This window comes from Azolla caroliniana, unplaced genomic scaffold (assembly GCF_043228905.1).
Source record: "Azolla caroliniana isolate FFs.n. ecotype wild unplaced genomic scaffold, voAzoCaro1.0.p SCAF_9, whole genome shotgun sequence".
Classification (NCBI taxonomy): Eukaryota; Viridiplantae; Streptophyta; class Polypodiopsida; order Salviniales; family Salviniaceae; genus Azolla; species Azolla caroliniana.
This window is the reverse complement of record NW_028230444.1, coordinates 1776277-1787782: the sequence shown is the minus strand read 5'-3', so window position 1 is coordinate 1787782 and position 11506 is coordinate 1776277. Positions and strand designations below refer to the sequence as shown.

Here is an 11506-nt window from a genome sequence, read left to right as displayed (position 1 = left end):
CCCAACCCTCTCAACTCAACACGATCTTGATGCATTTGCATTGAATATGTGAAGAAGCCATGGAGTTGCAATGAATGGAGCCTTTCGCTAGATCGTTCATTTTATATGAACATTGGATATGCGTTAGTAGTTGGTACCTTTTCTAGCGAATCTAGTGGGTCTTAAATTTGAATGCCTTGGTTTACATGAATGAAGCGAATTGAGCTTCAACTATGAAATGTGCCCCCATTTCCATGCTGTTTTTTCGTTGATTTACATATGCTCAATGTGCATAATAACATTGAATCGTTGTCTTATTTATCGGATATAGATAATTGATGGATCGATTTTTCTGACTTGTTCTTGGGTCAGATAGCTTGAATCCGATTTGTGCAATCGAAACATTACATTTGTGCACTGTTGGTTTCGATTTCAACTCTCAAAGGGGAATGTGTGCTTGCAACCATGCCAAGTTTTCGTGAAGTCATTGGAATGTAAAGTGAAATGTCACGGGTTGTGGGGAAAATTTAAAAAGAGGAAGAGAAGGAGTCTTACAACTTTCTATACATTTGGAAACTCTCAAGGGGTTCTCTATCACACTGTGTAGTTGGCCAAACCAAATGTATGAAGAATGGAATTCACATCATTAAGTAAATACTTTCCATGGCCAAATGGAAGACAATGTATTACATACTCCTCTAGAGTTTATATGCTAATTCTTGTAGAAATCTATACATGTTTTCGAATTGTCAAATTTGAAATTCGTTTTGGGCATTTAGTGAATGAGGGTAACATTTCTCAAGCAAAGGTTGACTCTCAATTTGGATCTTAGACCCAATTTATTTCCAATGTTCACACGAGAGGGAAAGGCAAGTAAGTATCGGCCAAAGTTCCACTTACCACTACTTCAGTACGTTTTTGACACCAACCCAACACGTCCCCAAAGTTACCTTCCACACCTTGTGACTCAATCTTTAATCATATGCTTGTGTCTATCTTCCTATTTTAATGTCCACACCTCTTGCCAAAATCTCAAGTGAGATATTGTACACAGAAATAGGACATATCACAATCATTCACTTTCAAGAAATAGGGAGATAATTTTCGAATTTAACACATTGCTTGATTTACACATGATAGAATGACACCTATTGAGCTCGATACCATGGTGAGCTGCTGCTTTTCGTGAGCATCTCAAATAATCTAAAATTTTACTGTGAGTTACCCGTCCTTCTCATGACATTTTATTGTAATTTTTAAATGCTTCATGCAAAATGTTCAAGAGAACTACAAACTTGTAATGTTGGTAGCCTATCAGTCATCACATCATGCTTGTGATGATCATAGAACATGCAATCAATGTTGTGGTAATAAAAAGAAGTGCAATAAGTCGTTTTCACAATATCATCATGCAACAATAAGTATGGTAAAAAGAGAAGACATATAGAAGTCATTCTATCCTATTGAAGCCTTACACCCTGTTTTCAACGTTGGGACAACCATACTTGAATAGTAGTTCTTGACTAAGTACAATCTTACTCATATTTAACAAAATTGGAGACCAATTGAATGCAATACATGTAATAATGGTCCAAAAGTCATTTGGCAAAAACTTTCTTTACATGATGAGCTCACACATCATGTAAGGTCAAAAGACATCGTCAAAATTAGTGCTTTATAGTTGTTGCCTATTGTCTCCACATTGCGGTGGTGTGTCATATTGTTTAATCTATTGAGAATAAACTCTCGATAGCTTTAAAGTGGCTCTGAATGTGAGGTGAAGCAACTTATGATGGGTGCTTGAGTGTTTTTGCCAATGAATCCATTTCTCGCCCTAAAGAATTGTAACTATTATATAAAAGTTAATAATAGTTGGAACTCGAGGCTCTTGTAACGTGCTCTATAAGCCACATATTCTTTTCAAATGGTTTATTATTTTGTTTCCTATTTTGTTTCAGTGGTTTTCAAATTATTCTTAAACCAGCCTGTGCGACGGGCTCAACTAGGGAGAAATTTTGCTTCACCTCTCACTTATATATGGCCCATAAAACTTAATAATATGAAAATGGTGGCGTAATCGACGAAATGAGCAACATCATAATTTATGTGTATGTGATGTAGATAATTGAGAGCAAAGAGGAAAATAAAAACAAAAAAAGTTAGTGCGTCAATTTTCTAAATGTTAACAGTAAACTAAAGGAGACATACAGAACCGAAATAAAAGAACGAATAAGAAAATGTGTAAAAGGGTGCTCAAGTGAATAAGTATATGGTAAGCAAGCTAACTCTTCATCATGAACTTTGACCTTGACATCATGATTGGCAAATATTATATGTATAGAAAGTAAGAATGTGTGTTGTGAGCCATAATGGAAAAGACTTCTACTTAATAAGAATTGCACACTTCACGGGAATCATAACAAATCTCGAAGGGGTAATTACAATATGGTATAACATACGCTACCTCAATGAAAGCGAATGTATTGGGGTGTACAATGTTACAACTGATGAGTGCATATTAACATCTTGCAAGAATGTTTCGATATAAAAATGTGGTTATAACTAATGGTAAAAGAATTGAAGGCGTAAGTTTTCTAGAATTTATCTCAATGGCTATGAACACCTAGGTTTTGCAAAGCAAGAGCTGCAAAGACTCGCTCTTCAATGTCATAAGGACTACCCGTAGCTGCAATAGATCGCAACTGAGGTTGAATGGCTTGGGCTAGTTGTTTTAGGTCCTCCGATAACTTCAATATGTCGTAGTCTCTCACACGGGATTGGGGCCTACTAGTTGTACTTGAGACATTATTGATTGTGAGATGAGAAGTTAGCCATGCTACCACCAAAACACATGCTCTTCGTACTTCGCCCCCTAGGTTGCTTTTCAACCCCTTCTCCAATGCACACGACACTTGTAGCCCTCGTTTATGAGATATCAACGCTTGTGACACAATCTCATCCCAATTGCCAAGAAAAGTGTCACTCTCCTCTTCCTCACTTCCATAGAATGACAATGACGATGATGGGTTATCCTGAATTAACATTTAAAGATGATTTGTCATTATATATGTTTGTCCATTAAATTAGATTTGAAATGCTTAGACATTAGTGAAACAATTATTATTATTCATCTAGGGATGTGTCTAAGAAACTAATAAATGGTTGCTATTCTTGTAGAGACATTAGATTTCCTTGTTAAATTGTTGCATACCAATAAAAAAAGTATTACTTGATTCCCACTTTTATATTGTAGTATCCTCAATGTTGTAGGGTTTTAAATAATGAAAAAGTTTTTCCCAATAAATAATTTACCTTTGTTGTTCGAATTTGTGTTGTTCTATAAGGGCTTGCTAGTCCGGCCTTCTTCAAAAGCCACGATTCTAGTTCGTGTTGTGAGTGGCTCGATCCAATATGGCAAAGAACATGAGTTGCATTCAAACATGCCTCTTTATTGGTATCACAAAGTAGAGGTGCTAACAACGCATCAATTGCTTCTTCTCTAAAAATGTTGTACCGTTGCTCATCCCCCTGGTAAAGTGTTAACCATAAAAATGATTGGGTTGGAAAAACGAACCAAGAAATGGTGATAGAAATCATTAAAATTGTTTAGGTTTTGGGTTAGAAACTATACCAAGAGCAAATCCAATTGTAATAGAAGCCCAGATGCAAGAGGTTGATTTTCGGGGGGTGCCAATTGAATATATGACATCAGATCATGCATGCAATTGAACATATCATCTCGAGGTAGCATCTCTCTCATGTGTGATATCCTATTGTGTCCCAAAAAAGCTTTTACTTAGTATGAACACAACAATCCTTGGTTCTGGATATCAATTACAAGTAGTCATTATAACAACTACGCGACTTTATTCACACACCAAAGACAATGTGGTACAAAAATAGTATCTTGCTTTCAAGCTAGTAGGAAATAAATCAACCAACATATAGATAGTTATAGTTATAGATATTGCTATAGATGTAGACGTTGATGTTGATGTAGATATAAAACGCATGGCCCATGGGTTGGTTTGTGGCCAAATCATGGGAGGTTAAAAGCATGCCATATGTCCATGATATGATGCCTAATGGTGGGTCAACGTTATTTACTTGGGCCCATAAGTGAACCCCTTTTTCCTTTGCCAACAATGGAATACCACATACTCCAAGCGTATTGTTGCACACACAAACACGTGTTATGAACATGAGTTTCCATATATTAATATGATTAGATTTAAGGCCCCCCCCCCCCCCCCCCCCCTTTCCCCTCTCTTTTTTCTTGGAGTAGACCTAAACATACCTCTAACCTGAAGGTCGTTTTTTTTACTCTAGAGCTATGAAGGAGTATAAAGCTAGAAGAAGAATCACGACATGTTTAGCAGATTCATTGTTGTACGCACAAGAGCCCAGATGGATGTAGCTCAGTTGGTAAGGTTGCCCAATGGAGACCAGGTGGTCATGGGTTCAACCCTTACATGAAGTATATAATAGAGAGAAGTGAGAAAATTGGGTTTCAAACCCAGGACACAGTGCTTGTATAAGTGTTAACAACTTACCATTTGGGTAAGCTAATTATGAGAAAAACAGAGAAAGAAAGAAAACGAAAAAAAGTAGCGAAGGTACCCTCGGCCAATTAGAAAATGACCGAAGCTGGAAAAAAAAGAAAGCACGAAAGTTTTCGGAACGCCCCATGGTTCCGGCCAGAAAACCAATTGTGTCATGTGACACAAGTTAAAGAACAATATCATTTTTCAACATGGATAAGAGGGGCGGAGGGGGCTAATTATGTAATTTGAAGAAAGTAGAGGGCCAAATTATGTAGTTTCAACGAAAAGCAGGGGGGGGGGGGGGGGGGGGGGGGCTAGTTCTGTAATTTGCGAGGAAGGTAGAGAGCACACCTGAGCGGCGGGCACAGCACCTCTGTCGCAAAATCTATGGCGATCTCAAACGCAGCGATGGATGCAGAGGAGCACCGCTGAAGAAGATGAAGCAGTGACGCAACCTCAACTCTCTTCACCACACACATCCTGAACGATCCATGCTCCTCTTGTTTCTGCTTCTGTTGTTGTTGTTGTTGTTGTTGTTGTTGTTCTGTATCATCATCGCCATCACCATCACCATCATCAATGTCGCCATCAGATCGAATGCACGAAGTAAGAATGAATGCCACCGCCATTCTCTCCTCCACCAGGACATCTGTGCTTTGAAATCTCTTCGTTGTTGTCTGGTTGAAATCCATTAGCTTCTCCAGAAGAAGCAATAGTAGGGCTCTCTCTGAGAGGAGGACATGTTTGCATGCTTGCGTTCGGCTGATGCTGTCCGCTACTTGTAAAAGATGAGCTATCATCCTTAGAGCCAAGTTATGGTTGTGATCCGATGATAGTCGGGGTGTCATCATCAGATGATCCTTGCTCGGATTTTGATCCGGGTTTGAACTTTGGAATAATGGATTTTGATGCAGCTCACTTGGATACGGTGGATTTAGATGGGAATAACTTTGATGAGGATCCATTTGCGGATGCAAACTTTGATGTGGATCTAGCACTGGTTTAATAAGATTCAATTCACTTTGTGATGGACTTTGTTGTAGATCTGGATGCAAACCATTTTGATGAGGGTTTGTATTATGTAGGCTTAGATGATTTAGTTTACCATGCAAACTACTTTGATGTGGATTCATATTACGTGGACTTCGATAATTCGAATTACGATGCAAACTTCCTTGATGTGGATTTATATTATGTGGACTTAGATTTGGATTAATATGAGACTTTGATGAATCACTTCGATATGGACTCTGTCGCCTACTCGCTTGAGGTTTCGGCGAATTAGACCTCGGCCGTGTATTTGGGTGAGATTTCGGGGAATTCAGCCTTGAAGGGGGATTCAGGTGATGATTGAGAGGAGATTTGATTGGTGAAGAAGGGTTTTCGTACTTGGAGTTTACATGAATGTTGCAATCTTGTTTAGAGTTGGATTGATATTGAACTGCTACTAATCCTAGAAGAAGAGGCAACAAATGGGGTAGGTGATGGTCATATGTTTCTGCATATCTTCCGGGATGCAGAAGATGAAGTAATAGAGCTGCTTCTGGAAGCCTCGAAGTGGGTTGCTTCAGAAGGTTGGACAACGCTTGCAGAACTTGTGGATCATCTGATGAAAGTTTTCGTTCTGTAGAAAACCCTGCACCTAATCCTGATTTTAACTCATTACTATTAACTTGATTGGTATATATACGGGCTAGTGGCCGCGCAGTATTTATATTGGATAATATTTTTCGATTTGCCATTGTTGTCGATGAGAGTAGACACAATGTCATTGTTTGCACTTCTTGGAGCTCTGATACACCCAACACATACAAGAACTCATCTATGAGCTCATCAAGCATATCTAGGTGGCTCGAATCATCGACTTGATCTGTACGAACTCTTAAATTCAACCACTCATGTGTGAAGTTGAGAACAGCTTGCTCACACTTAGCAATGGTAGGTGCCATGTTGGATGACCGGCCATTGTTTGGACTTGAAATTGACTTTATACGAGCTGTGGCAACGGCATCCTCAAGCTTCGTAGCCATCTCTTTGATTGTATTATAAGCTTCGTAGTCATTAGGATTGGCTGAAGTTGAAGCTTTGTCTAGAGCAGGAGGTACTCTGACATTGAATTGTGGTTGAACATGACCTGAACTAGATTTCTCAAGATTCGGTGATGTCTGTAGATCATGCATGGTTCCCAATGGTTGGGATGGGTCATCCATTGTCAGTTTCATATTTCTCGGGCCAATGTTTTTCAGCGACATATTTTCTTGAAATCCATGCTTCAGTCTGATTTGCTCAGGTTGTGCTCTACAACACGCTGGAAAGTTATCTCTTCTCGACTTCACAGGCTGACCTGTAAATTCATGGTCGGACTGTGTCTGCCTCCATTGTTCCACTCGTGAGTGGACATCTGGCCTTATGCGCTGCGTGTTCACATTCTGTTTGGTGGATGGTCGATGTTGTCTCGATTGACCTGACGCCATTTTAATTTCGGTGTCTTTTTGTTGTCGTAATTCTGGTCTATAATTGTGATTGCGATTATTTGTATGCACCCTTGCTGTCTTCTTCTTGCTTGATTTTTCTCCTTTAATGCTCAATGAGGTCCTGTCACAATTATGTCACGTTTCAAAAACACAAGCTATGGAAGTGAAGTTATTATAACAAGTATGGAAACATGAATATTGCATTCACTTCCAAGAACTTTCTCTCTCTGAATTTTTTTCATATGCCCTCAGTTGTACTCATCATCATCATTTTATTTGCAGTAAAAAAATTTGAATGAAACTAAGCTTACTTAATGCATTGATCTCGATCTCCTTTTGCTTTTAATGTGTTGCTAGTTGAATATTGTCTCCTCTAACAAGAGAAGGAATTCAAGTTTTAGTTCAAGCAAAAGTAGAAAAAGCAAGAGATAGGTGATTAAGTATAAATTTGAATTCACCTGACCATGTTCACCACTATTGTGTTTGGTGGTCGTGTGTAGAATCGCCGATGTTGATATCGGTTCATCAAAGTCTGAGCCAGAGCCACTAGTCTCTTGCTGTGTCATTAGGTCAATCAAACGTATCGAATTGCTATTACGAGCTTTGAGTGGTTTCAAGTGTTGTGCAGACAGTAGCCCACTTATGTTGCTTGAGGCACTGTGCCTATGTGGAGATAGGAGGGTTTTCAAGACTGTGGAGCGGCCTCGTGTCGATTTAGCCCGCCCAATCAATCGAGCATCATTGAGCATCTACCATTAGGGGGAAATAGTATATAAAAACTATGCTTCTCATTCTCTCACATAAAATTAAGCATTATTTTCTGATCAAACTTTGGTTCTCCAATTTATATGGACACCTAGTGCATATGTCAAGATCCTCTCTCCCTCTCTCTCTCGCTCTCTCTCTAACAAAGAAAGTGTATATATTGAAACTACATGACAATATAACAAACCTCAATGTCCTTAGAGTAATGAACAACTAATAGAAAAGGTAAACCCTAAAAGGTGCTCTTAGACTAGCTGACTTAAAACTGCAACTCCTCATCAAAGCTGCACACAAAGCTCAGTGGTTATAAATCAATTAATCTTGTGATCCTCCATGAAGACCATGAAACAACATGCTTGTTTCTTGTAATCTGAATGTCCTATAGATCTCCATAAGAAAGTGGAACACTGCCTTACATGATGGGGAGGGTAAAGTTCTGGTTACCGGTGTGAAAGCTCATACCAAGAGTGACAAAATTATCTAAATTAGCAATGCCCATAGTTGTAACTTAACAATCCAAATGGGCATTTAATGAATTTTGTGCCTCTCTCTCCCCTTGATTTACAAACTGTGAATTGATTGACCTCAATTACATTTACACAGTTACCAATCATTCTCAATTGACTCGTATATAATCACATTACTGACATTCCTAGATGAGTAGTTAATTGCCAAACTTTGATTTTAACTCACATTCCGCAGTGGGTCCAGAACTTCAGGGCGGTAGACTTTACTACACATTCGAAGCAAATTTACTTGAGCAGATGTAATATTGTTTGGGGCCTTCTTAGTAAGCCTAAGTGAATTGGTACTAGCTTTCACATGAACATCCTCCAACGTATGCTTATGTCTCCTGTCAGGACATCATCACAGTAATTAAGCTCAAACATCCTTGAACACACATGAACTACTTAATATGTATAGTCATATGGATTAGAATCTAATGCATCACATAATTAAAAGACTTACATTAGACTTGACTCACTAATACTCTTCTTCAAGACTTTATTGATCCTGCTAGGTTCCTCACGATGATCGACAAATTCCGTTATCTCATCACTCTCTACCCTCTTATTACGCCTGGTACGTCGTCGATGCAACTTTAAAGGTTCATGAGAAGAAGATGGGCTTGGGCTCCCATCCCGAAATATGTAATGCCCTATTCGATCTCGACTCATTACATTCTTTTCAGTCATGCTATAAGAGCCCATAGTTTGATATGTTTCACCTTGCTCATGATCACCATCTTCATTCACCTCTACATCTGATACCGCAATGAAGTTATTTTCGGGTCCCGACATCGCGCTCTCAGAATCATCGACATAGTTAGCGATGATATCTTGATAGCTTTTCGCAAATTGTTGGGTGCCATCATCTAACGATTGCTGGTAGAGATCACTCAAGAGATTGGCTCGCATTCGGATCATCTTGTAATCCGATTGCTTCAACATTCTCTCGAACTTCTCGCTAATGTCGCCAGTCGAATGTTGTTGGTTAGTGTCCACAAAACCATTTAAATTTGGCCCCACATTTATGGCATTGTTCGCTCCGTCTACGAGACCCATTGCATGCTTAGCATTGAACAGGGACGGGGGCGACATACAATCTTGATGGTGCTGCTCCATTGAATTGCTACGGTCACTTGAGATATTATTAGATTTGAATGCCGGCATGTTGTAACCCTCGGCATGGCCATGATGGATGCCATGTATGCTGTTTTTCTCTCTTCTATACCATGCCTCGACATCGGAGAGGTGTGGCCGGAAGAGTTCGTCCCAAAGCTCTGGTGCTAATGTCGTCCTCACGCAGTTAGGGCACACCACGAAAGCTTGCAAGATGTGAGATGCAACTTGAATCCTAAGTGACAAACTAGGGTTATAGCCATTGTTCTTGTCGGGGGCCGGAAAGACATTGCCACTTCTTCTTCTTCTTCTTCGGAGGCTCCACACTAGGGCCATGAAGAGATGGGCTGCCGCCACAATGCCGGCCGAGTTGGGCACCACTCGGGGGCCATTCCCACATATATTTGGATTGGGAGCATTATTCTTGAGGCGATCTTTCAGGGAATCGGTGAGGCTTCGGAGCATTTGCTCGGCTTTCTCGAGATGCTGATTAAATTTGGCCGCCTTGGCGGCCAAATGGGACACATTAGTAGTAGTAGTAGTAGTCGTATCGACATAACTGTGAGCGGCTTTCTCGATGTGCTTGATTCCCCATGTCATGTAACTGAGGATTGTATCGGAGGTTTTGAGGATCGAGCGGCCTCCTCCTCCATCGATACTAGTCTCATCGGAGCCATTGGAGTAATTGATTGCTGTAAGGCAATTGGATTTGAGGAGGGCAAGTTTCCGTGTGTCGAGGAGGAGGGATTCCGCATACGAATCGAGGATGGAGAGCACTGTGTGGGGGGGCAGCAAAGACCTCAACATATTGGTGGGATCATCAATGTTGTTAGTATTAGGATTGGCATGGGTATTATTAATATTTATGTGACTAAGGCAATGCAAATCCTCCATTAATAAGAAAGAACGAGAATATGTTTGAAAGGATGAATGTATGGATGGATGGATGGATGGATGGATGGATGGATGGATGGAATGGATTGGATGGATGAATAATTATGTATGTTTTCCTTCTCACAAGATGCCATTAAAGCTGACACCAAAAACCTCTCTCTCTCTCTCTCACTCTTCTCTTTCCTTCTTCTTTTTTTACCACAACATTAACTGCACACTTACACTGGGGCCACACTTCTTCTTTGTATTAAGTGTGTCATGCATACACCATGATGTATGTGTGTGTATCAATATGTATGTATGTATGTGTGTATGTATGTGTGTGTGTATGTATGTATGTGTGTATGTGTGTATCAATATGTATGTATGTATGTATGTGTGTATGTGTGTATGTATGTATGTATGTGTGTGTGTGTGTTATCTGTGTAGGCATAGCAATGGGCCTGGTTTCGGCTCAAACCGAACCGAACCGATAAACCGTGGCTTAACGGTTTATAGGTTCGAAAATAAATAAACGGTTTGGTTTGGTTTAGGGATATGTATGTATGTACGTATGTATGTAGACATGGGTTCATCCTTACAAGTTGGAGGATAGAAGGAAGAGCGGGCAAGGATTTGAACAACCTTAGCCAGATAAGTGTAGTGTAAAGCCATACATAGTTCTAATGTCCACACCCCGAGCTTAGCGTGGGTTCGAATCCCCACCACATTACCCAAAATTATCGACAACGACAAACACTTTCCGCCCTTTTTGGTTTCGCCACTTTGGCTTGTTTTGTTGCTGCAATGTGTACACACCCTACCTTTAGCCAAAGCTGGCGATCTTCTTTTTACGAGTCGTGCTACGATGGAGCCCATGAGTTATTATATGGGGAATCATGGAATATTAAAAGGTAGAATCCCTTCAATTACCCCCGAATATATATATCAATGCCCAAAAGTTCTCTAAAACTCGTCACAAACTTGAAAGTAAAAAGAAGATCGCATGGAGCCTACTCAACCACAACATTTCGATTTGCCCGACATTTCCAAATTGTAGCAAATGCACGAATGTTATTTATCACCTTAGGTGCAAGAAACCCTAGTTGGACATGTACTTACACTCCCTTTATCTTTTTTTCATCTCCATGCCACACGTGCATTCCTTTCCGTCAACTCGGAGGTGTGTGGAGCTTTATTGTTCATACCATTTTATAGATGCATCAATTTGTTTTTGGAAGCTCGTTGC

General features: G+C 39.9%; 1 protein-coding gene and 1 long non-coding RNA gene across 2 annotated transcripts; one reads left to right on the top strand and one right to left on the bottom strand.

The window, feature by feature from the left end:
• Positions 1–2301: 2301 nt before the first annotated feature.
• Positions 2302–10348, bottom strand: LOC147859794 (uncharacterized). Its single transcript, XM_087324139.1, has 8 exons — positions 8732–10348; positions 8456–8615; positions 7456–7746; positions 7309–7370; positions 4875–7118; positions 3611–3749; positions 3292–3507; positions 2302–3011 (listed from the first exon to the last, which is right to left on the bottom strand). Exons 1-8 carry the CDS (start codon positions 10276–10278, stop codon positions 2586–2588), a joined length of 5085 nt encoding a protein of 1694 aa, XP_087180265.1. The 5' UTR covers positions 10279–10348; the 3' UTR covers positions 2302–2585.
• LOC147859795 (uncharacterized) lies at positions 7745–8375 on the top strand. The gene is made up of 2 exons (XR_015530202.1): positions 7745–8001; positions 8047–8375. It is a non-coding gene; the product is annotated as an uncharacterized LOC147859795 (long non-coding RNA).
• Positions 10349–11506: the final 1158 nt, after the last annotated feature.